General features: G+C 43.8%; 1 protein-coding gene across 1 annotated transcript in view; it reads left to right on the top strand.

Annotated features, from left to right (window-relative positions):
- The window catches only part of mts (protein phosphatase 2 catalytic subunit mts), a 65570-nt gene extending 40524 nt beyond the window's left edge, over positions 1–25046 (top strand). The window contains exons 4-5 of the mRNA XM_070087080.1: positions 2003–2283; positions 22941–25046. Coding sequence (XP_069943181.1) covers positions 2003–2283; positions 22941–23013 — 354 coding nt within the window. The 3' untranslated portion in view covers positions 23014–25046. The remainder of the gene's footprint in view (positions 1–2002; positions 2284–22940) is intronic.
- Positions 25047–26117: the final 1071 nt, after the last annotated feature.

Genomic DNA, 26117 nt, shown 5'->3' with positions numbered 1-26117 from the left:
AAATATGAAATGTGGGAGCCATATGACTTATACGAGTGACGCCATATTAGTAATAATAATAATCACCGAGTCTCATTAAATGTCGTATAATGCTATGATATTTTTTCGATACATAACACATAAAGATGATGATTTCACCCCACAGTAGAATAAATAAACATAAATATGAGATGTGAGAGCTAGACAACTTGTACAAGTGACGGCAAGAATAACGTTAATCCAGCTATGATATTTTTTCAAAATTATATAATAAACACGATACATAACACATAAAGATGATGATTTCATTTTCTCTTGTCCAAGATAAGAGAAAATGTTACTGGGGGTAACTGTAGAAAATTATTCCTTTCGTATGCCTTCACTGAGAGCATCATTTCTTCTAAAAAATGGTGTTACATGAGAATGGGAGTGTTGCTCTTTATTTATTCTACTGGATCAATGTAGAGATAACTTGTACACAAACCAGACGTGTACACTTTGTTTACATAACTCCACGAGTGTTCCGTCTCGTGTACTCATTTTCTCTCTATTTGTTTTATCTCATTTACTCACCTTTGACCCTACCTTAAGACTACAAATATTTTAAGGTTAGTCATGAGTGAACTGTATATGCATTGTATTGCTCTGGGATGCTTAAATATCATAGAATATTATGTGTGGATGGGGTGCCTGGTATGGTAGGCCGGCTGGCTACCATACATACCACACTTGATTTCTTACAATAAATACTACTTGTCTCACCTTAGATTAAGACTACAAATATTTTAAGGTAAGTAATGAGTGTACTATATGTGTATTTTACTTTTTTTTTGTTTTTTAATGCCTAGTTCTACTGCTAACCCCAGTGGAAATAAGTCACACTGTCTGACTTTTTTTTGGGTTATCCTAGGTACTTTACAGATATGCTGCTATGTATGATAATTTGTGTAACTGCATTTGTGTATATCTGAATAAACGTACTTCTTTCAACACACCGGCCGTATCCCACCGAGGCGGGGTGGCCCAAAAAGAAAAACGAAAGTTTCTCCTATTACATTTAGTAATATATACAGGAGAAGGGGTTACCAGCCCCTTGCTCCCGGCATTTTAGTCGCCTCTTACGACACGCTTGGGTTACGGAGGAAGAATTCTGTTCCACTTCCCCATGGAGATAAGAGGAAATAAACAAGAACTAGAAAGAAAATAGAAGAAAACCCAGAGGGGTATGTATGTATATACACCTACCATCCGACTTACGACCGAGTTCGGTTCCAAGAAACCGGTCGTAAGTCGAACTTTACTACTAAATATCAACAAAGCATTTTTGTAATGACTTTATTTTATTGTTTTATTTTGGTATTTCATGTTTTACTTTACTTTTTATGCTGTTAGTACTGTATTTTATACTGTAAGGTTTAGGATAAACACTGTGTACAACACAAATAGTTGTTTATTTCCCAGAAATTTGGCATAAAAAACACGGTCGTAAGTCGAGCAGGTCATAAGTCGGATGGTAGGTGTATATGCTTGTACATGTATGTGTAGTGTGACCTAAGTGTAAGTAGAAGTAGCAAAACGTACCTGAAATCTTGCATGTTTATGAGACAGAAAAAAGGACACCAACAATCCTACCATCATGTAAAACAATTACAGGCTTGCGTTTTACACTCACTTGGCAGGACAGTAGTACCTCCCTGGGCGGTTGCTGTCTACCAACCTACTACGTACTTACTAACTTAGTATATGTTAGTGTAAACTTGTTATCTAGTATATGTATGCATTTATAAGTGGAAAAAAGTGTTCCACTCTATGGCGATTTCTGCTTTACGGCGGTAGCCTGGAACCTAACCTACCGTATAAGTGGGGCCCTACTGTGTATTATATATTATATATGTTTGTATATGTAATATTAGTTGTGGGTAATATTTAAAAATAATATTAGTGAACATTGGCTAATTTTTAAAATGAAACTAAGGCAATGGGGGTTGAATTTCCTCTGCTAGTGATTTTATTTTTCCTTTAGGGCCCAATGTGCGATCTTCTATGGTCAGATCCAGATGATCGTGGTGGTTGGGGCATCTCTCCACGAGGTGCCGGCTACACTTTTGGCCAGGATATATCTGAGACCTTTAATCACTCCAATGGACTCACTTTGGTTTCACGTGCTCACCAACTGGTTATGGAGGGCTACAACTGGTGCCATGATAGAAATGTTGTTACAATCTTTTCTGCCCCTAACTACTGTTATCGTTGTGGTAACCAGGCAGCTATAATGGAGCTTGACGACTCTCTGAAGTATTCATTGTAAGTTGGTTACTTTTGAGTGCAAATGCTGGAATCATTACTTGCTTTATATAGGGTGGTTGATGTTAAGTATAGAACATGCATGCTAAAACTAACCTTTGAGACTTGTTCTTTTTCATATACACTGGAACCTTGACTTACAAGTGTCCCAACGCACGAGTTTTTTGAGATGCGAATCATCAATCTGTCAATTTTTTGCTCTGAGTTACAAGCCATCCCCCCCCCCCTCCCCCCACTTCCTCCCAAACCCAAAACCTGGACACCTCTCTTGTTTATCTGTGATTTCATGATTTAATTCCATGGAAATCATCCTCTTTTTCTTCCCAGCACTGTCCTTTACTCTTACTTTCTTAGGACCTATGGTTAGAAAGCTGAAATTTGGCCAAATGATTGTCAAAAATGTAAGCAAAGCAGGAGAGAACTGTTCCCACAGCTAGGTAAACAGTGCACTGAGTTGGCTTCGTTCTGAAGCTCTTTTTATAATAGTGTATTATTATTAATTTAGGGAACTGAAGCTCTCTATAGTTATTGTAATCATTGTTATTATAATTATTATTGATAATTTAGGGAACTAAGGCCCCTCACCAGCATCAAGGTTCCTTGATGCTGGTGAGGGGCTCTTGATGTAGGGAATTGGGTATGTGCTCTAGTTCCCTAAATTAATAATAATAATAATAATGTGATTATTATAATAACGATAGAGCTTCAGTTTCCTAAATTATTATCAATAATTATAATTATTATAGTTACATATGTATTATGTATGTAATAATTATGAATGCTGCTGCTAGTTAGCGCAGCTTATTTCAAAACATCCACTAAGCAGTACTCATGTTTACATAGCTGTGAGAGCAGTTCTCTCCTGCTTTGCTTACATTTTTGAGTCATTTGGCCAAATTTCGCTTTTCTAACCATTGGTCCTAAGAAAATAAGTGCAAAGGACAGTGCTGAGAAGAAAAAGACGATGATTTACATGGAATTAAAGCATGAAATCATAGATAAACATAACCAAGGTGCACGAGTTGTTTATTTAGCCAGACAATACCAGTGAAGTACATCTACTATATGTACAATACTAAAGCAGCAGTTGATGATAAAGGCTATAGCACCAGCCAAGGGCGTTACAATAATGTCTAAGCTGCGGACCTCTGTCTATGTAAAGATGGAGAAGCTGCTGCTGACGTGGTTGAGAGAGAACCAGCTCGCAGGAAATACTGTGACTGAGGATATCATCTGAGAGAAGGCATGAGGCAGTGAAAAGTAAGAACAAGTGAAAGAAGTGAAAAGTTAAACAAAACAAATTGTATCAGTTATATTCAGTGATTTAACAAAACAAATTGTATCAGTTAAGTGATAAAGCAAATTGTGTGAGTCAAGTTCAGCAATGAAACAAAACAATGTTGTTGTTGGAGGTTTACAGGGCCACTAACATCATACGCTACTCTTCGAATTTCCCACTCTCGACCTCCCCCACACTCGACCTCCGCCACCATCTATGCTCCAAGTGTTTAACCCTTTCAGGGTTTCTGACATACTAGTACGTCTTATGCGCCAGGGTTATTGACGTACTAGTACACATAAATTTTAGGGTCCTCAAATCAAGCAGGAAAAGGCTGGTGGTCCTAGATGTGAGAGAATGGGTCTCCGTGGTCAGTGTGCGTGGTACAAAAAATATCAGGGACCCAGTGGTGCATTGTGGGAAAGCCATTTTATTACACCTTGTTCACCATGTCTGGCACTAAGAAACTCCTCACTCCTCAGCTGATTGGGGGACTTGTTCCCAAGTGACAGTTCAAACACAGATGGAAGTGTCAGTGAAGATGAATTTCATGGTTTTGAGGAGTTTGTGACCGAAAGCAATGCCCAGGAAACCTGAAGGAAGGGAGAGAGGAGAGGAAAGAAAGGAAGAAATGAGAGGAAGGAGGGAATGAAGGGAGGAAGAAGACCGTCAACCTAGGATAACCCCAAAAATTCAGAGTGACTTATTTCCATGTGGGTTGGTAGGGTGGGGAGGAAGTTGACAGGCAGTGAGGGTGGTGAGTGATGGTGTTATTTGTCATTGTGACATTAATTACGCTGGTGACTTGGCCTATTTATAAGTCTACCCCCCCCCCCTCCACAACAACTATGAGCTTTACAGAAGCTGTAGCAGTTCTGGTAAGTGTCCAGTGACTATAAGTGTATATATGTGATAGAAAAATAGTAATAAATATTTATTATTGGTTTGTGTAAACATGTTTTGTAAACAATATAATGACTGTGCGGTTATTGTGTAGCATACGAGTGAATATACATTCAATATACCTTATGTTGGTCTCACAGGCCATAAAATTAATTGAATAAAGAAAGGAAGGAGGGAAGGTAGGTAAGTAGGAAGGATGGAAGGTAGGTAGGAAGGAAGGAAGGTAGGTAGGTTTGTGGGGAGGAAGGGATGTGTTGTGGAAGGCAGTGAGGTTAGTGAGTGGTGATATAATGCATTATTGTGACACAAGACACACTGGTGACTCAGCATATTTACAAGTCAACTCACACACAACTACAAGCTTTCAGAACCTCTTGTAGTTACGGGAACCTGTCCAGTGACTCTATATGTGTATACATGTATATATGATAGAAAAATAGTAATAAACAACATTTTTTATTGTTGGTTTGTGTGAAGATCTTTTGTAAACAATGGCAGCAAAGATTTTGCTGTTATTGTGTAGTATACAGATAGGCTTTATATTGGTCTCAGAGGCCATAAAAGTTACTTGAAACATAAAATATTAAAAAAAAAAAAAAATAAAAAAACTTACCGGGTGATGGCAGTCAGCAATGTTGCCGCATGCGGTTCAGTTTGTCAACTTCACGCCTCCGTATCTCTAAGTATTGATGACAAAAAAAGTTTTTTTTGACGTATATTACTCACAAAAAAAATATAATTTTGTAAGAATTTTTTTTCTCTCGACCTGAGAACTAGTTTGGGAGAGGGCCTGTTGACCCTGAAAGGGTTAAGTATATATACACTTTATATAAACAGTTTATTATTTCTTTACATTCTGTAGTGTATTATGATTTAGTTTCAGTGGGGGGAAATAAATGGGATTAAATCTGGAGTATCTGAGAGAGTTAGAGCAAAGGAAGGGGTAGCAGTAATGTTGAATGATCAGTTATGGAAGGAGAAAAGAGAATATGAATGTGTAAATTCAAGAATTATGTGGATTAAAGTAAAGGTTGGATGCGAGAAGTGGGTCATAAAAAGCGTGTATGCACCTGGAGAAGAGAGGAATGCAGAGGAGAGAGAGAGATTTTGGGAGATATTAAGTGAATGTATAGGAGCCTTTGAACCAAGTGAGAGAGTAATTGTGGTAGGGGACCTGAATGCTAAAGTAGGAGAAACTTTTAGAGAGGGTGTGGTAGGTAAGTTTGGGGTGCCAGGTGTAAATGATAATGGGAGCCCTTTGATTGAACTTTGTATAGAAAGGGGTTTAGTTATAGGTAATACATATTTTAAGAAAAAGAGGATAAATAAGTATACAAGATATGATGTAGGGCGAAATGACAGTAGTTTGTTGGATTATGTATTGGTAGATAAAAGACTGCTGAGTAGACTTCAGGATGTACATGTTTATAGAGGGGCCACAGATATATCAGATCACTTTCTAGTTGTAGCTACACTGAGAGTAAAAGGTAGATGGGATACAAGGAGAATAGAAGTATCAGGGAAGAGAGAGGTGAAGGTTTATAAACTAAAAGAGGAGGCAGTTAGGGAAAGATATAAACAGCTATTGGAGGATAGATGGGCTAATGAGAGCATAGGCAATGGGGTCGAAGAGGTATGGGGTAGGTTTAAAAATGTAGTGTTAGTGTTCAGCAGAAGTTTGTGGTTACAGGAAAGTGGGTGCGGGAGGGAAGAGGAGCGATTGGTGGAATGATGATGTAAAGAGAGTAGTAAGGGAGAAAAAGTTAGCATATGAGAAGTTTTTACAAAGTAGAAGTGATGCAAGGAGGGAAGAGTATATGAAGAGAAAAAGAGAGAGGTTAAGAGAGTGGTGAAGCAATGTAAAAAGAGAGCAAATGAGAGTGGGTGAGATGTTATCAACAAATTTTGTTGAAAATAAGAAAAAGTTTTGGAGTGAGATTAACAAGTTAAGAAAGCCTAGAGAACAAATGGATTTGTCAGTTAAAAATAGGAGAGGAGAGTTATTAAATGGAGAGTTAGAGGTATTGGGAAGATGGAGGGAATATTTTGAGGAATTGTTAAATGTTGATGAAGATAGGGAAGCTGTGATTTCGTGTATAGGACAAGGAGGAATAACATCTTGTAGGAGTGAGGAAGAGCCAGTTGTGAGTTTGGGGGAAGTTCGTGAGGCAGTAGGTAAAACGAAACGGGGTAAGGCAGCCGGGATTGATGGGATAAAGATAGAAATGTTAAAAGCAGGTGGGGATATAGTTTTGGAGTGGTTGGTGCAATTATTTAATAAATGTATGGAAGAGGGTAAGGTACCTAGGGATTGGCAGAGAGCATGCATAGTTCCTTTGTATAAAGGCAAAGGGGATAAAAGAGTGCAAAAATTATAGGGGGATAAGTCTGCTGAGTATACCTGGTAAAGTGTATGGTAGAGTTATTATTGAAAGAATTAAGAGTAAGACGGAGAATAGGATAGCAGATGAACAAGGAGGCTTTAGGAAAGGTAGGGGGTGTGTGGACCAGGTGTTTACAGTGAAACATATAAGTGAACAGTATTTAGATAAGGCTAAAGAGGTCTTTGTGGCATTTATGGATTTGGAAAAGGCGTATGACAGGGTGGATAGGGGGGCAATGTGGCAGATGTTGCAAGTGTATGGTGTAGGAGGTAGGTTACTGAAAGCAGTGAAGAGTTTTTACGAGGATAGTGAGGCTCAAGTTAGAGTATGTAGGAAAGAGGGAAGTTTTTTCCCAGTAAAAGTAGGCCTTAGAAAAGGATGTGTGATGTCACCGTGGTTGTTTAATATATTTATAGATGGGGTTGTAAGAGAAGTAAATGCGAGGGCCTTGGCAAGAGGCGTGGAGTTAAAAGATAAAGAATCACACACAAAGTGGGAGTTGTCACAGCTGCTCTTTGCTGATGACACTGTGCTCTTGGGAGATTCTGAAGAGAAGTTGCAGAGATTGGTGGATGAATTTGGTAGGGTGTGCAAAAGAAGAAAATTGAAGGTGAATACAGGAAAGAGTAAGGTTATGAGGATAAAAAGATTAGGTGATGAAAGATTGAATATCAGATTGGAGGGAGAGAGTATGGAGGAGGTGAATGTATTCAGATATTTGGGAGTGGACGTGTCAGCGGATGGGTCTATGAAAGATGAGGTGAATCATAGAATTGATGAGGGGAAAAGAGTGAGTGGTGCACTTAGGAGTCTGTGGAGACAAAGAACTTTGTACTTGGAGGCAAAGAGGGGAATATATGAGAGTATAGTTTTACCAACGCTCTTATATGGGTGTGAAGCATGGGTGATGAATGTTGCAGCGAGGAGAAGGCTGGAGGCAGTGGAGATGTCATGTCTGAGGGCAATGTGTGGTGTGAATATAATGCAGAGAATTCGTAGTTTGGAAGTTAGGAGGAGGTGCAGGATTACCAAAACTGTTGTCCAGAGGGCTGAGGAAGGGTTGTTGAGGTGGTTCGGACATGTAGAGAGAATGGAGCGAAACAGAATGACTTCAAGAGTGTATCAGTCTGTAGTGGAAGGAAGGCGGGGTAGGGGTCGGCCTAGGAAAGGTTGGAGAGAGGGGGTAAAGGAGGTTTTGTGTGCGAGGGGCTTGGACTTTCCAGCAGGCATGCGTGAGCGTGTTTGATAGGAGTGAATGGAGACAAATGGTTTTTAATACTTGACGTGCTGTTGGAGTGTGAGCAGAGTAACATTTATGAAGGGGTTCAGGGAAACCGGCAGGCTGGACTTGAGTCCTGGAGATGGGAAGTACAGTGCCTGCACTCTGAAGGAGGGGTGTTAATGTTGCAGTTTAAAAACTGTAGTGTAAAGCACCCTTCTGGCAAGACAGTGATGGAGTGAATGATGGTGAAAGTTTTTCTTTTTCGGGCCACCCTGCCTTGGTGGGAATCGGCCAGTGTGATAATAAAAAAAAAAAATTATGATTTATTTTGTGCTTATATACGACATTTTCAGTTTTCCCTTGGAAACTAGTGATCTACTGCATTTAGCCTCAAAACTACTACATTTTCTCTTGCAATAAGAGCATAGGAAGATACTGTATAGTCAAAGTTGGACAGAAAATGGCAGACACTTCTGCCGCTGCCTCTGCCACCATATTATGGCCTATTTTATTCATTTTAGAGTACATATCATGTTTCTTTGTTAATTATATTGTTTATTATGTCATTTTAGATGAATTGTGATAGATAAATAAGCCATACAGTTGATAATAGCATCATATTCGAGTATTTTTTTTCGTCTCTTCAGTGTGCAGGAACAAATTAATGGCTTTTCAATTAATTTAAATGAGCAAAATTAATTTGATGTACGAGTAAATTGAGTTATGAGCTAGCTCCTGGAATGGATTAAACTCGTAAGTCAAGGTTCCACTGTATTTCTTATAACCCTTTCGCTATCTCCCACAGATATACATTATTGATGCCAGTATTGCTCACAATGATCTATGTTTTAATGAGTGTTTTATGGGTTTTTAGAAAGGACTTCTTCAATTATTGGGTTGGGATGGCCTCAGCCATGATGAATCATTCTTGGTTATATATTATTATTTGAGATATTGGGTAAAACTTCTTTGTTTGTGCAATGATCGATTCAACTTTGAGGGTAAATGTTATGAAGGAGAGGCCTGTGGTATGTGATTGACCCTTAAACTGCCAAAGGGTCCAGAATGAATGTGCTCCACAGTGCTTGCAATTTTGAAAAAAAAAAAATTCTAACCATAGAAAATCTCTAATTCTAGAATTGTAAAAAGGACAAGAATGAGTGAGGAGATATGAACTTTTGAGGGTGACATTTGTGATTATTTTATGCAACATAAGTGTTTGCCACATGGAAGAAATTGCCATTTTAAAAAATTTAAGATTTCCAGTTTTTCTAATTTTTCATGGATGTTATGTTTTCATATGCTGGATATCTAATCCCCTGCACACACAACTTCCTTTACCCCCCCTCCCCCTCCAGCCTTCCCTATGGCAGGGTAGCGGGTGTGCTTGCACTCTGAAGACACAAGAAGATATTGCAGGTGAAGTGCCATCTGAGCAAAACTGCAAATGAATGAGAATTTTTTTTTTCTTTTTTGTGGGTCACACTTCTCCTGGGGGTCACCATTCTCCAGGGGGGGTCACCCTTCTGGGGGATCACCCTTCTCCTGGGGGTCACCCTTCTCCTGGGGGTCACCCTTCTAGGGTGTCACCCTTCTCCTGGGGTGTCCCCCTTCTCCTGCAGGGCTGGGTCACCCTTCTCCTGCAGGGGGAGTTCACCTTCTCCTGCAGGGGGAGTTCACCCTTCTGTAGGGGGGGTTCACCCTTCTCCTGTAGGATGGGGTTCACACTTCTCCTGCAGGAGGGGGGTTGACCCTTCTGCAGGAGGGGGCTCATCCTTCTCCTGCAGGAGGGGGCTCATCCTTCTCCTGCAGGAGGGGGCTCATCCTTCTCCTGCAGGAGGGGGCTCATCCTTCTCCTGCAGGAGGGGGCTCATCCTTCTCCTGCAGGAGGGGGCTCATCCTTCTCCTGCAGGAGGGGGCTCACCCTTCTCCTGCAGGAGGGGGATCACCCTTCTCCTGCAGGAGGGGGATCACCCTTCTGCAGGAGGGGGCTCACTGTTCTCCTGCAGGAGGGGGTTCACCCTTCTGCAGGAGGGGGTTCACCCTTCTGCAGGAGGGAGGGTTTCACCCTTCTGCAGGAGGGGGGTTTCACCCTTCTGCAAGAGGAGGGTTTCACCCTTCTCCTGGAGGAGGGGGGTTTCACCCTTCTCCTGGAGGAGGGGGGTTTCACCCTTCTCCTGGAGGAGGGGGGTTTCACCCTTCTCCTGCAAGAGGGGGGTTTCACCCTTCTGCAGGAGGGAGGTTTCACCCTTCTCCAGCAGGAGGGGGGTTTCACCCTTCTCCTGCAGGAAGGGGGTTTCACCCTTCTCCTGCAGGAGAGGGGTTTCACCCTTCTCCTGCAGGAGGGGGGTTTCACCCTTCTCCTGCAGGAGGGGGGTTTCACCCTTCTCCTGCAGGAGGGGGGTTTCACCCTTCTCCTGCAGGAGGGGGGTTTCACCCTTCTCCTGCAGGAGGGGGGTTTCACCCTTCTCCTGCAGGAGGGGGGTTTCACCCTTCTCCTGCAGGAGGGGGGTTTCACCCTTCTCCTGCAGGAGGGGGGTTTCACCCTTCTCCTGCAAGAGGGGGGTTTCACCCTTCTGCAAGAGGGGGGTTTCACCCTTCTGCAGGAGGGGGGTTTCACCCTTCCCCTGCAGGAGGGGGGTTTCACCCTTCTCCTGCAGGAGGGGGGTTTCACCCTTCTCCTGCAGGAGGGGGGTTTCACCCTTCTCCTACAGGAGGGGGGTTTCACCCTTCTGGAGGAGGGGGGTTTCACCCTTCTCCTGCAAGAGGGGGGTTTCACCCTTCTCCTGCAAGAGGGAGGTTTCACCCTTCTCCTGCAAGAGGGGGGTTTCACCCTTCTCCTGCAAGAGGGGGGTTTCACCCTTCTCCTGCAAGAGGGGGGTTTCACCCTTCTGCAAGAGGGGGGTTTCACCCTTCTCCTGCAAGAGGGGGGTTTCACCCTTCTCCTGCAAGAGGGGGGTTTCACCCTTCTCCTGCAAGAGGGGGGTTTCACCCTTCTCCTGCAAGAGGGAGGTTTCACCCTTCTCCTGCAAGAGGGAGGTTTCACCCTTCTCCTGCAAGAGGGAGGTTTCACCCTTCTCCTGCAAGAGGGGGGGTTTCACCCTTCTCCTGCAAGAGGGGGGTTTCACCCTTCTCCTGCAAGAGGGGGGTTTCACCCTTCTCCTGCAAGAGGGGGGTTTCACCCTTCTCCTGCAAGAGGGGGGTTTCACCCTTCTCCTGCAAGAGGGGGGTTTCACCCTTCTCCTGCAAGAGGGGGGTTTCACCCTTCTCCTGCAAGAGGGGGGTTTCACCCTTCTCCTGCAAGAGGGGGGTTTCACCCTTCTCCTGCAAGAGGGGGGTTTCACCCTTCTCCTGCAAGAGGGGGGTTTCACCCTTCTCCTGCAAGAGGGGGGTTTCACCCTTCTCCTGCAAGAGGGGGGTTTCACCCTTCTCCTGCAAGAGGGGGGTTTCACCCTTCTCCTGCAAGAGGGGGGTTTCACCCTTCTCCTGCAAGAGGGGGGTTTCACCCTTCTCCTGCAAGAGGGGGGTTTCACCCTTCTCCTGCAAGAGGGGGGTTTCACCCTTCTCCTGCAAGAGGGGGGTTTCACCCTTCTCCTGCAAGAGGGGGGTTTCACCCTTCTCCTGCAAGAGGGGGGTTTCACCCTTCTCCTGCAAGAGGGGGGTTTCACCCTTCTCCTGCAAGAGGGGGGTTTCACCCTTCTGCAAGAGGGGGGTTTCACCCTTCTGGTTTCACCCTTCTCCTGCAAGAGGGGGGTTTCACCCTTCTCCTGCAAGAGGGGGGTTTCACCCTTCTCCTGCAAGAGGGGGGTTTCACCCTTCTCCTGCAAGAGGGGGGTTTCACCCTTCTCCTGCAAGAGGGGGGTTTCACCCTTCTCCTGCAAGAGGGGGGTTTCACCCTTCTCCTGCAAGAGGGGGGTTTCACCCTTCTCCTGCAAGAGGGGGGTTTCACCCTTCTCCTGCAAGAGGGGGGTTTCACCCTTCTGCAAGAGGGGGGTTTCACCCTTCTCCTGCAAGAGGGGGGGTTTCACCCTTCTCCTGCAAGAGGGGGGGTTTCACCCTTCTGCAAGAGGGGGGTTTCACCCTTCTGCAAGAGGGGGGTTTCACCCTTCTGCAAGTGGGGGGTTTCTCTCTCCTGCAAGTAGGGGGTTTCACCCTCCTGCAAGTGGGGGGTTTCACCCTTCTCCAGGAGGAGGGGGGTTTCACCCTTCTCCAGGAGGAGGGGGGTTTCGCCCTTCTCCAGGAGGAGGGGGGTTTCGCCCTTCTCCTGGAGGAGGTGGGTTTCGCCCTTCTCCTGGAGGAGGTGGGTTTCGCCCTTCTCCTGGAGGAGGTGGGTTTCGCCCTTCTCCTGGAGGAGGGGGGTTTCGCCCTTCTCGTGGAGGAGGGGGGTTTCGCCCTTCTCGTGGAGGAGGGGGGTTTCGCCCTTCTCCTGGAGGAGGGGGGTTTCGCCCTTCTCCTGGAGGAGGTGGGTTTCGCCCTTCTCGTGGAGGAGGGGGGTTTCGCCCTTCTCGTGGAGGAGGGGGGTTTCACCCTTCTCCAGGAGGAGGGGGGTTTCGCCCTTCTCCTGGAGGAGGGGGGTTTCGCCCTTCTCGTGGAGGAGGGGGGTTTCGCCCTTCTCGTGGAGGAGGGGGGTTTCGCCCTTCTCGTGGAGGAGGGGGGTTTCGCCCTTCTCGTGGAGGAGGGGGGTTTCGCCCTTCTCGTGGAGGAGGGGGGTTTCGCCCTTCTCGTGGAGGAGGGGGGTTTCGCCCTTCTCGTGGAGGAGGGGGGTTTCGCCCTTCTCGGGGAGGAGGGGGGTTTCGCCCTTCTCGGGGAGGAGGGGGGTTTCGCCCTTCTCGGGGAGGAGGGGGGTTTCGCCCTTCTCGGGGAGGAGGGGGGTTTCGCCCTTCTCGTGGAGGAGGGGGGTTTCGCCCTTCTCGTGGAGGAGGGGGGTTTCGCCCTTCTCGTGGAGGAGGGGGGTTTCGCCCTTCTCGTGGAGGAGGGGGGTTTCGCCCTTCTCGTGGAGGAGGGGGGTTTCGCCCTTCTCGTGGAGGAGGGGGGTTTCGCCCTTCTCGTGGAGGAGGGGGGTTTCGCCCTTCTCGTGGAGGAGGGGGGTTTCGCCCTTCTCGTGGAGGAGGGGGGTTTCGCCCTTCTCGTGGAGGAGGGGGGTTTCGCCCTTCTCGTGGAGCAGGGGGGTTTCGTTCTTCCTGCCCGCGGGCGGAGACGATACCCAAGCAATGTGGCTCGTTTAACTTTTGACAGCCGTGAACTCCCATCCTCAGTTTATGTAGCAGGACATCGGTTGCAAGTTTGAAAGTGTAGAAATTGCTGGTGATTTGGCCATCCAGCGAAATATTGCAGATCTATCGCTGAATGCCCAGTCTGTGGTGCCGATGACCATTCTAATACGTCTTGCAATCGACCTCCCTCTTGCCTTAACCCTTTCAGGGTCCAAGGCCAAAATCTGAAGTCACGCACCAGTGTCCAAGAAATTTTGAAAAAAAAAAATTATTTTTTCTTACAGAATTAAAGAGCATATTTTTGTGAAGGTAATAAAACAAAAAAAATTAGAATCTGATCAGTACTTACCGAGATACAGTGCCAAGAAGTTTGTAGAAAATGATGTGGTGGCGGCAACATCGACGAATTCCACATACGCGTATTATATTATTTTGTTGTTTTAGTTGTTTTTTCTTTTCTTTTCCAATTTTTTTCTATTCCTACTAACATTTGGGGCCTGAGAGACCAATACTGTATATAATTTATATATATAAACTCACTGTATTGAACACAATAACCGCACTAAAGTTATTATCATATTATTGTTTACCACTGTTGTTTATTACAATAAACATGCACAAATATTGTATAATACTAATGTTCTATCATATATTTACATATTTACAATCACTGGACATGGTTTTAGAACTGCTGGAGCTTGTGGAACTCCTTGAAACAAGGCACCATGCACAGAGGCACCTTACATTCCTCACACATAAACCGAGTGTCTTTGCGTCTTTGTTGCCGTCGTTTTGTTTGTGCACAGACAATGCATCTCTTCTGAGCAAATTTCTTTTGAGTTGAAGGAAGCTGTATTATGAAATGATCACCTTCTCTTCTCAAACGCTTGGGTATATTGTGATGAATTCGAGGACCATGTTGTATTGCAGGTGTTGTTACCTGGTACTTCATTATGAGTTGTCTGACAACAGACAAACAAAATTCACCATACGGTGGTCTGTTACCAGTCTTTATTTGGTACATATTATATGCATTCAGCATTGAAATGTCCATGAGATGGAAGAAAAGTTTCATGTACCACTTGTAACTCTTACGAACACAGTCAACAAAACCAATCTGCATGTCACACTTGTCAACCAAGCGCATGTTTTGTGTATAATCAATCACTGTCACTGGTTTTCGAATACGTTCATTAGTCACTCGATCAACTTTGCCACTGTCTTGCATTTCATTACGGTGAATGGTTGTCAACACTGTGACATCTCGTTTGTCATGCCACCGTAATGCCATGATGTCATTGGCAGTAAACACCTGCACGTCATCACCACGAACACCTGCGTTGAGCCTGGGCATATGTTTACGATTAGAACGCACTGTGCCACACACATCTGTCTTGTTCACTCGCATGAAATCACTGAGTAATGGGCTTGTGTACCAGTTATCGGTATATAATGTATGGCCCTTACCAAGATAAGGTGCCATCATGTTTCTCACTACGTCACCTGATATACCCAATAACATCTTGGTATCTTTCAATGTTTTACTACCCGTGTATACAACAATATCCAACACCAGGCCACTGTCACAATCACAGAGTACAAACAATTTTATACCAAAGCGGTTCCTCTTGCTCGGTATATACTGCTTGAATGACAGTCTACCTTTGAACAAAATCAAAGACTCGTCAATTACAAGATTCTTGAATGGATAAAAGTATATCCTGAACTTTTGTTTGAGATACATGAAAACATTTCTAATCTTGTATAACCTGTCACTTCTGTCAGGCCTGGTTTTGTCAGAGAAGTGCAACATACGTAAGAGTAAGATAAACCTGTTCACTGGTATTATTTCACTGAAGGATGGGGTACAAATTAGCCGATCTGTGGACCAGTATGCTTTTATATTATGCTTATAGACGTGAGGCATAAGCATTATTGTTGCAAAAAGCAAATACATTTCTGCAACAGTCGTCTCTTTCCACCTGTGTAGTCTTGACTGTGGTGATAAGATCGTATTTGCCATGGTGTACTGAAAATACTTATTACTTTCCCTGACAATAGTTTCCATCAATGGCTGGTCAAAGAATAATTCAAAGAATTCCAGTTCATTGGCCGTGGTTCCAAGGGGACAGGTAGGTAGAATTCCACTTTGCGAGTCATCAAAGTGGTGAGGGCTGGGAACAAAATTGGGATTTTGCTGCCAATCCCAGATACGGTTTGCTGGTGGATACTGGACATCATAGGCTGGTTGTACGGGTGGTTGTGGCGGGCTGGTGGGTGACGCTCCGCTTTGTCCTTGAACTGACGAGTCAGCAGCGTGGGTTCCCGCGTGGCACAGCGAGTCACGCATGGCGGTGCCACTACCACCACCAGCCCCACTAACACCATCCACTGATGTCTGTGGCCCATCCATGCCAAGTGTAGCCACATCATCCTCACTATCACTACCTAAAACGGGTGTAGGGCCACGGGATGTACTCCGGGATGTACTACGGGATGTACTCCGTCCCCTGGGCATAGCATAGGGTACACTACCCGAGCGCATGCGGCGGCGCACATACCGACGCTTCACTGGTGAATATGTTTCCTCACTATCACTACTCGAATGATCGTCGAGCGCAATAAAATCACAATCCACGTCAGAATCATCGTCATTACTGAAGTCAGAGGCCAGGCCACGGGAAAATATTAGTTTTCTCTTACGTTTAGGAACAACCGACCGTGAGTCACGAGTGCCCACACCAGAGGTAGAAGGTCGAGGATCGTCGGGGTTTTCTGCACTATTATCGATATCCTGGTCATTATTTTCGGTCACTAACTCATCAAAGCCGTAGAATTCGTCTTCATTTCCACTTCCATCAGTGTCAGAACTATCAGACAGGAAGAGGAGAGTCCCAATTTTCCGGGGAGTCAGAGCTGACTTGCGACGAGACATGGTGAACAAGGGTGACTGAGCCGGCGTTCCCACAATGCTATGCAGGCGCCTAGATTTTTTGTTTACGGCGCACACCCACCGCGCAGACCCATTCTCTCATATGTAGGCCTATGAGCGCTTTCGCGCTAAATTTGACGGCGCTAGAATTTTGGCGTAGATCTACGGTTTGGACACTCACCGACCAGCCGTAGATCTACGGGACGGACCCTGAAAGGGTTAATTGTCATGAGGCTCACCCTTTGTACTCTCGCCGTTGTCAAGTCTACTTAAACGAGCGGGAAATCCGTTACCTCAAAGAGGCAGAAGGTCTCCCTTATGGCATGGCAGTTTCTCATCTCCGCCTCCAAGGGAGACTACCTCGTGTTTCTTATTCCCGTGTTTCAAAACGTCCCCCCACTTCTGGTATCCCATCTTCTGCACCCACCTCTGTGGTTACCTCTCCCATAGTCACTCCTGTATCTAATTCTTTTGCTGTCCTCGGCTCAGATGTCCCTACTTCAACACCTCAGTCTGATCTCGCTTCTTCGTGTTCTCTCTCACAAGCCTCAGTAGCGACGAGATCTCTAAATCCCTCACAAGCCTATGACACCTCCTCCCAATCGTCCCTCTACTTCTCGAAAGTCAAAAAAAGATCCGATAACACCTCCTACCCATCTTCCACCTCCTCATTTTACCTTCCCTGTCTCTGTATCTGGTTCTCCCCCTCTCACTGGCTCTGTTACAAGTGTAGAGGTTCACCCTCCTCCTCGTACTGTACCTTCCTCACCTGTTCCCTCCCAAGTTTCATCCTCTTCTGCCACCTCCCAGGTTTCTGCCTCTTCTGTCCCCTTCCACGCTTCTCCAGTTCTCTCCACCCTTTTGCCCCCCCCCCCCTACCTTGGTAGAGTCCAATACAGTTCCAATCTTTACTCATCCTCCCCCTACCATTTCCAATATTGTCTCCCATACGACATCTCTGAATTCCGAAACACTTGAAGCAATCTCTGAATATATTGCAGAGACCAAACCATCAATGGACACTGATCCACCCTCTGCTCCTTCTCTCTCCTCTGCTTCATCTGCGCAACTCCTTTCTTCACAGCGCACCGTTCCTTCACTGCTTGAACGTTTTCCACTGCCTCCACATGTGGACTTTTCTAACCCCTCTAGTCCATAGGAACCCTTACCTGCGGATTTCAGGTATCTTTATCATTGCCAATCATGGCCTATTTACAGTGGAATATACGCGGCCTCAGGGGTAATTGGGGTGAGCTTCAGATGTTACTCTCCCAGTTTTCCCCTGTTGGTGTTTGCTTACAGGAACCAAAATTACACTCTGCTGTTATCTCTCCCATCTCAGGCTATAATTTATTGTATTCTTCAGATCCTTTTCCTGATGGGACCTTTAATGAAAGTGCCCTTCTTCTACGCACTGATATTCCGTACCATCAGCTATTTGTTCGTACTTCGCTGCATTACACAGCAGCCCGTATCCACTTGCATAGGTGGTATACGCTCTGTTCTTTATATCTCTCTCCTTCTCGTGCATTATCTATTCCGTATATTGCCTTTCTTGTTTCGTCATTACCAACACCGATTCTGTTACTTGGTGATTTTAATGCCCACCATTTCCTCTGGGGGGGGGGGGTCTCTCTGTGATTCCCATGGCATTCAGTTAGAGGCTTTTCTTGCCACCCACCCCCTCCATGTTTTAAATACAGGTACTCACACCCATTTTGATCCTTGGACTCGCACTCTCTCTTGCATCGATCTCTCAGTCTGCTCTTCCTCCGCCGCATTAGACTTCACTTGGTCTGTTCTTCCGGACTTACATGACAGCGATCATTTCCCAATCATTCTTACTTCCCCTTCATATTCACCACCTCTTCGCATCCCATGCTGGCAATTTGATCAGGCAAATTGGATCCTTTACTCACACCTAACTGTTTTTAGAGAGGTTCCTTCTTTGTCCTCCATCGATGAGCTTTTACACCTCTTCTCGTCCTCTGTTTTAACCACAGCTTCTCATTCTATACCCCAAACTTCGGGCAGGCATTCTCAGAAATGCGTGCCTTGGTGGTCTCCTGCTTGTGCTCGTGCAGTACGTTTGAAACGCTCTGCATGGGGCAGGTACCGGTACAATAGAACCACAGAGAGACTTCTTGATTTTAAGCAGAAGCGTGCAATCGCTCGCCGTGTCATCCGTGATGGTAAACGCACTTGCTGGCGAGATTGTCTCCACCATCACCTCTGCTTCCTCTATGAGTGCAGTCTGGAAAAAAGTACGAAAACTGAGTGGTAAATATTCTCCTGACCCGGCTCCTGTTCTGCGAGTTGCCGGTGTTGATATAGCAAACCCACTAGATGTTGCCAATGAAATTGGCAATCATCTGGTCTGTATTTCTCAGAGACTCCATCTATGCCCCTCATTTCTTTCCTCAAAGTCTGCCAGAGAGTTAGCACCCTTGGACTTTTCTTCTCTCAGAGAAGAACAGTATAATGTGCCTTTTACACTTCAAGAACTGGAGGCAACACTCTCAGCTTGCCGATCATCGGCAGCTGGGCCCGACGACATTCATGTTCGTATGCTACAACATTTTCATCAGTCAGCCCTTGCAGTCCTATTACACCTTTACAACTTATTTGGTCACAAGGAGTTCTTCCACAGCTGTGGAAATCCGCCATTGTTCTCCCTTTCAGCAAACCAGGCACTACGGGACATGAAACCTCCCACTATCGTCCCATTGCTCTTACCAGTGCAGTTTGCAAAGTGATGGAACGCCTAGTAAATAGAAATTTAGTGTGGTATTTAGAGACACACAACAGTCTCTCCACTCGTCAATATGGCTTTCGTAAGGGACGTTCTACCATAGACCCCTTACTATGCTTGGATACGTATGTTCGTAATGCCTTTGCGAATAACCACTCAGTTATTGCCATATTTTTTGACCTTGAGAAGGCATATGACACAACTTGGAGGTATAATATTTTAGCCCAAGCCCACTCCTTAGGCCTTCGAGGCAATCTACCATCCTTCCTTAAGAACTTTTTAACTGACAGGCATTTCCGTGTTCGGGTTAATAATGTGCTCTCCCCGGACTTTATCCAAGCTGAAGGTGTCCCCCAGGGATGTGTTCTGAGCACAACACTTTTTCTCCTTGCTATTAATGATTTGGCCTCTAGTCTTCCATCAAATATTTGGTCATCACTCTATGTTGATGACTTCGCTATTGCCTGTGCAGGCGCTGACTGTCACCTTATTACAGTTTCTCTCCAGCATGCAGTCGACCGTGTTTCCAATTGGGCCACCACACGTGGGTTTAAATTTTCCAGCACTAAAACCCACCAAATTACTTTCACTAGACGCTCTGTCATCTCCTATCATCCGTTGTACCTCTATGGCTCCCGTATCCCTGAACGTGATAGTCAAGTTTCTGGGCCTCCTCTTTGATCGTAGGTTATCCTGGAAACCTCACATTACCTCTCTGAAGGCAACTTGTCACAGCCGGCTGAACCTCCTTAAAACCCTTGCTCGTCTTTCATGGGGAGCTGATCGTTGAACCCTCCTTCGCCTACATTCCACCCTTATCTTATCGAAACTTGATTATGGTGACCAGATCTATTCAGCGGCATCTCCTGCTACTCTCTCTAGCCTTAACCCCATTCATCACCAAGGATTACGTTTATGCCTTGGTGCTTTTCGCTCTTTCCCTGTCGAGAGCCTCTATGCAGAAGCGAACATTCCATCCTTTTCCGATCGCAGTGATGCCCATTGCCTTCGCTACTATGTACCTGGAGTTTACGCTCTCATGATCTCCGCAATCCTTCCATTTATAGAATGGTCACTGATATTAGTAGACATTCTTTATTTGTTCCCCGCCCCTGTTTACTCAGTCCCTTCTCTCTTCGCCTTCATTCGCTCTTGTCTTCTCTTCAATTACCACCTTTCTATGTACATGTAGCATCTCACTTTTCCCTACCCCTTGGGAAGTTCCAGCTGTTCAAGTCTGTTCTTTCTCTCTCCCTTGCTCGAAAGCCCATCTGTCTACGGTCGCTTCCCGCTCTCTTTTTCTTGACCACTTTCACTCTCATTCTCATGCCATTGCTGTGTACACAGATGGTTCTAAGTCTTCTGACGGCGTAGGATTCGCAGCAGTGTTTCCAGACAGCGTCGTACAAGGACATTTACTATCTTCGGCTAGTATTTTTACTGCTGAATTGTATGCCATCCTTACAGCACTTATCCGTATTGCATCTATGCCTGTGTCATCATTTGTGGTTCTCAGACTCCCTTAGTGCTTTACAGGCTATACAGAAATTTGATACACCTCACCCCTTAGTCCTCCGTATCCAACTTTGGCTACGCCGCATCTTTACCAAGCATAAAGATATTGTTTTTTGTTGGGTCCCTGGTCATGTTGACGTACAGGGCAATGAACAGGCAGACACTGCTGCGCGGTCAGCAGTACATGACCTACCAGTTTCATGTAGAGGTATTCCATTTACGGACTATTTTGCTGTAATATCTTCCCAACTTCACACCCGTTGGCAACAACGTTGGTCTACTATGCTCGGCAACAAGCTTCAATCTATTAAACCGAGTATAGGTTACTGGCCGTCTTCTTATCACCAGTGTCGAGGTTGGGAGACTACTCTCTCCCGTCTTCGCATTGGCCATACTTGTCTTACTCATGGATATCTCATGGAGAGGCGCCCTGCTCCTCTCTGTGAGAATTGCCAAGTTCCATTATCAGTCAGCCACATTCTGTTGGACTGCCCACTTTATCAACGAGCACGCAGAATTTACCTCCGTCGTCGTCTTCGCTCTGCTGCTCTTTTTACCTTCCCTTCTCGCTGATGGACTCACCTTTCATCCAGACTCTCTCATTGACTTTTTGACAACAACTGACTGACTTCACAAATTCTGATACTTTCAGCCCTTTCTACTTCAATCTCTTGCTACCCTCTACCCCCGTACTATCCCCTGCCCCGCTGTTTTCTGTAACCTACTGATCATCCCTCCTCTCTTCTGCCATCCAATACCCTCGCTTCCTTCCCTACCCTGCAGCGCTGTATAGCCCTTGTGGCTTAGCGCTTCTTTTTTTGATTATAATAATACAGGATATCAGTCATCTCTGTGAAGCCTGCTGCACAGGTGAAACATTTCAGCAGTAAAGATACCCAAGAGCTGCACGTGTTACGTACCTGTATTGTGTACTATTAAAATAAGAAATGAAGTGTGTACAAGGTGGCGTTGAGAGGTGGGAGCTCAAGACATTCTGGACATATGTGAGCGTGTTCGACCCAAGTGAAAACCTGTGATTTTTTGGGACTGGAGGGCTATTGTAAAGCTTCATAAGTAAGCAGGCACAGTTCCTATATCCAGTTTGACTGGTCAGCATTGAACATTGACTTTGATTACTTAGAAGGTAGCTGGGGAGCGAGTGATAGGGAATGTTTTCATTGAGTCAGTGCCAATGTGAGAAATAGCCAGGGTTTTGAAAAGCATAGTTTTTTTTATAAAAAAAAAGTGACTTGATTAAATTGAAAAGATCCCTTCAAAAAAATTGTGTATAGTGAAAAACTGACTTCTTTGATTGTCATGATGTGAAACTCGTCTATAACGATTAGTTTACTTTGGCAAATTTTATGTATTACGATTTGAAGGTCATTTGGATTGTGTTATCACACAAGATATTTTGGAAAAACCAGCAGCTACAGATGTTGCCTTGGTGGGTATTAGCCAATAGTTTAAAAAAAAAAATATTTAAAATTGTGTTTAGTATGTAAGTTTTTTTAATATGTAGAACATTCAAATTTAATATATATATATATATATATATATATATATATATATATATATATATATATATATATCTATATTTATTTTTTATTATATTTATATATATATATATATATATATTTATTTTATATCACACTGGCCGATTCCCACCAAGGCAGGGTGGCCCGAAAAAGAAAAACTTTCACGATCATTCACTCCATCACTGTCTTGCCAGAAGGGTGCTTTACACTACCGTTTTTAAACTGCAACATTAACACCCATCCTTCAGAGTGCAGGCACTGTACTTCCCATCTCCAGGACTCAAGTCTGGCCTGCCGGTTTCCCTGAACCCCTTCATAAATGTTACTTTGCTCACACTCCAACAGCACGTCAAGTATTAAAAACCATTTGTCTCCATTCACTCCTATCAAACACGCTCACCCATGCCTGCTGGAAGTCCAAGCCCCTCGCACACAAAACCTCCTTTACCCCCTCCCTCCAACCTTTCCTAGGCCGACCCCTACCCCGCCTTCCTTCCACTACAGACTGATACACTCTTGAAGTCACTCTGTTTCACTCCATTCTCTCTACATGTCCGAACCTCCTCAACAACCCTTCCTCAGCCCTCTGGACAACAGTTTTGGTAATCCCTCACCTCCTCCTAACTTCCAAACTGCGAATTCTCTGCATTATATTCACACCACACATTGCCCTCAGACATGACATCTCCACTGCCTCCAGCCTTCTCCTCGCTGCAACATTCATCACCCATGCTTCACACCCATATAAGAGCGTTGGTAAAACTATACTCTCATACATTCCCCTCTTTGCCTCCAAGGACAAAGTTCTTTGTCTCCACAGACTCCTAAGTGCACCACTCACCCTTTTCCCCTGATCAATTCTGATTCACCTCATCTTTCATAGATATATATATATATATAATATATTTTGTAATTGCAGCCTCCAGTTCGACCCAGCACCCAGGAGAGGAGAGCCCCATGTCACACGCCGAACACCAGATTATTTCCTGTAGATTCTTGCTTTTATTTTTCTCACCAACATTGCCACCATCTTTTACTGCTCTATGCCATGATGCAGTTATTGTTGGCTATAGTCACAAGGGTCATTGTATGCTCTTGTTTGGCACATTAGTCAGTAATGATTATATAACAAATTAGTACTGTAGAGAATTTTTTTTTAAAGGGAGGGTTTACCTAACATCTGCTTTCACATGAATCTTAAGTAAATTGCAGGAATAACTATTTTTGGAGGAAACTGCAGGCTCAGTTGCCATTACCGTTAAGTAATGAATTTTTCCATACCAATAACTGTCATTCTTTGGTGTTATATATTCTGTAATCTTTGAGTTATAATAACTGCATTTTCAGCCTATTCAAAGGTGAGAAATTGAATTAGTTAATTTCACTGCCCCAACAAGTCATACATAAGACTGAGATCTCTGGGTTTGTCCCTTACATAATCATTAAAGTAGCTTTTTATAAGATGAAAGAAAATTGTGGCTGGAGGTCACATAAGGTTCATGATCTTGAAATATAATAGATACAGGCAGTGGTTTGTGAAAGCAGATTTGTCAGTACTGTACTTGTTTGTGCAGTACAACACATACCTTATCTTGAAAATGCTTGAGAGTTTGCATTCATTTTAGGAGTTGAGCAACAAATTAACTTGTAAAATAAGTTTTTGAGTGCATGTTTGCTCTGCTGGTTTATTTTGGATTGCATAGGACAATGTATCAAGTTTAGTGTTTAATTTTTTAATTGAAACTGATAGGTGGTAATTGAGAATTATGAACTACCTTATTGAGCAAACTAGCTCCTACAATGCATTATATTTTTTGTCTTGTCCTGCATTTTCAGATTATGATAATCCTTGAAAATTTTATTTATTTCAGCTTCAGCTTTTAAGATACTGGTAGTTCTTTTGGTGTAACTTAGTGGTAATAAATACTGAGTGGTGCAGTCTACCACATTTAACTAGACAGTGTCGACATGTTCATCAAGGATAAATTTTTTTATGTAAAACTTGTCATTCTGTTATAGCTGCTGAAATGTATTGCATTTTCATTCATTTACAGGGTAAGGTAATTAATGTGTGAATATTGTATTATAAGTGAAATTTCCAATCACATAAAAACTGAATATTATTTTGGCATAGAGTGGCTTTGTTAGTCATCTCATCAGTCATGGGTCAACATTTTCTTAGTCATGGTTTCCAGCCTGTGTCTCCACTAAGCTTATGCATTTCTAGGTTGATACCTTGTCTCCTTAGTACTGCTCAATTTGTATGATGATTGCTCTTTAATTTTTTATTGCAATTGTCAGTCTGATGATGGTGGAGACATTGGTTTTGGACAACTATTTATAATTACAATAGACATTGAATAGCCTAGTTTCAGTAATATGACACATCAAAGAAATATTTTAAAAGTATTACGCAGGATTTGTTATAACTGGCAGACGTCTGCAATTTATCTTTTGTGTTGAGTTCAACTGCATAAGGAGTCTTAAAATTCTTTGCAAACATTTCAAGATTTAGTGCAAGTAATTTAGTATTAACCTCTTCTCTTTAGGACCAGAGAAATCTATTATTTCTTGTAGTAGTAGACTGAGGTTAGATAAAACAGCACAATTGTCAAGACATCTTCATAAGTATCATGGGTGTTTGCAAATTTATTAAAAGAAATAGTTTATATTGTACTGGTAATCCAATGAATTACCTGAAAGTTGAAAAGGATGTCTGGTAAATAAGTTTCAACTTGAACAGCTGGAAGCTCTGTTCTAACAGGTAGTGATTCTTTGACACTGATTCCTTCATTTCTGTTCAATTACATGTTTACCTTATGAAAGACCCCATTTCTTGTCATTTATTACAATTGATGCTCGTCCTATGTTAGTCAAGTCACATTAACCAACATACTCTGCCATTGAGGTATATATCCTCTTATAATGAGCAAGTGAATGTAACTTGTATAAACAGCATGGTTATGTGTGAACACTTGTAACAAATACCTAGTTCTACTTCAATAAAATGATAAACTAAACTTCATACTTTTTTGGAAAATTCCTCAAGGAAGACGCACCTGGTCCAAAGAAATTCTCCTGTTTCCTTCCTCGAGCCAAATCTAATTGCACCACCTCCCCTCCTTCCCATTTGGCCTTTAGGGATTTACACCTTATAAATGGTGGTTGGGGATTTCAATGCTAAAGTGGGTAAAAATGTTATGGAGGTAGTAGTAGGTAAATTTTGGGTGCCAGGGGTAAATGTAAATGGGGAGCCTTTAATGGAGCTGTGTGTAGAAAGAGATTTGGTAATAAGTAATACATATTTTATGAAAAAGAGGATAAATAAATATACAAGGTATGATGTAGCACATAATGAAAGTAGTTTATTAGATTATGTATTGGTGGATAAAAGGTTGATGGGTAGGCTCCAGGATGTACATGTTTATAGAGGGGCAACTGATATATCGGATCATTATTTAGTTGTAGCTACAGTTAGAGTAAGAGGTAGATGGGAAAAGAGGAAGGTGGCAACAACAAGTAAGAGGGAGGTGAAAGTGTATAAACTAAGGGAGGAGGAAGTTCGGGGGAGATATAAGCGACTGTTGGCAGAAAGGTGGGCTAGTGCAAAGATGAGTAGTGGGGGGGGGGGGGGTTGAAGAGGGTTGGAATAGTTTTAAAAATGCAATATTAGAATGTGGGGCAGAAGTTTGTGGTTATAGGAGGGTGGGGGCAGGTGGAAAGAGGAGTGATTGGTGGAATGATGAAGTAAAGGGTGTGATAAAAGAGAAAAAGTTAGCTTATGAGAGGTTTTTACAAAGCAGAAGTGTTATAAGAAAAGCAGAGTATATGGAGAGTAAAAGAAAGGTGAAGAGAGTGGTGAGAGAGTGCAAAAGGAGAGCAGATGATAGAGTGGGAGAGGCACTGTCAAGAAATTTTAATGAAAATAAGAAAAAATTTTGAAGCGAGTTAAACAAGTTAAGAAAGCCTAGGGAAAGTATGGATTTGTCAGTGAAAAACAGAGTAGGGGAGTTAGTAGATGGGGAGAGGGAGGTATTAGGTAGATGGCGAGAATATTTTGAGGAACTTTTAAATGTTGAGGAAGAAAGGGAGGCGG

This window comes from Cherax quadricarinatus, chromosome 20, assembly GCF_038502225.1.
Source record: "Cherax quadricarinatus isolate ZL_2023a chromosome 20, ASM3850222v1, whole genome shotgun sequence".
NCBI classification, from domain to species: domain Eukaryota; kingdom Metazoa; phylum Arthropoda; class Malacostraca; order Decapoda; family Parastacidae; genus Cherax; species Cherax quadricarinatus.
Note: the sequence above shows the minus strand (reverse complement) of the source record. Positions and strands in the feature narration are given on the sequence as shown.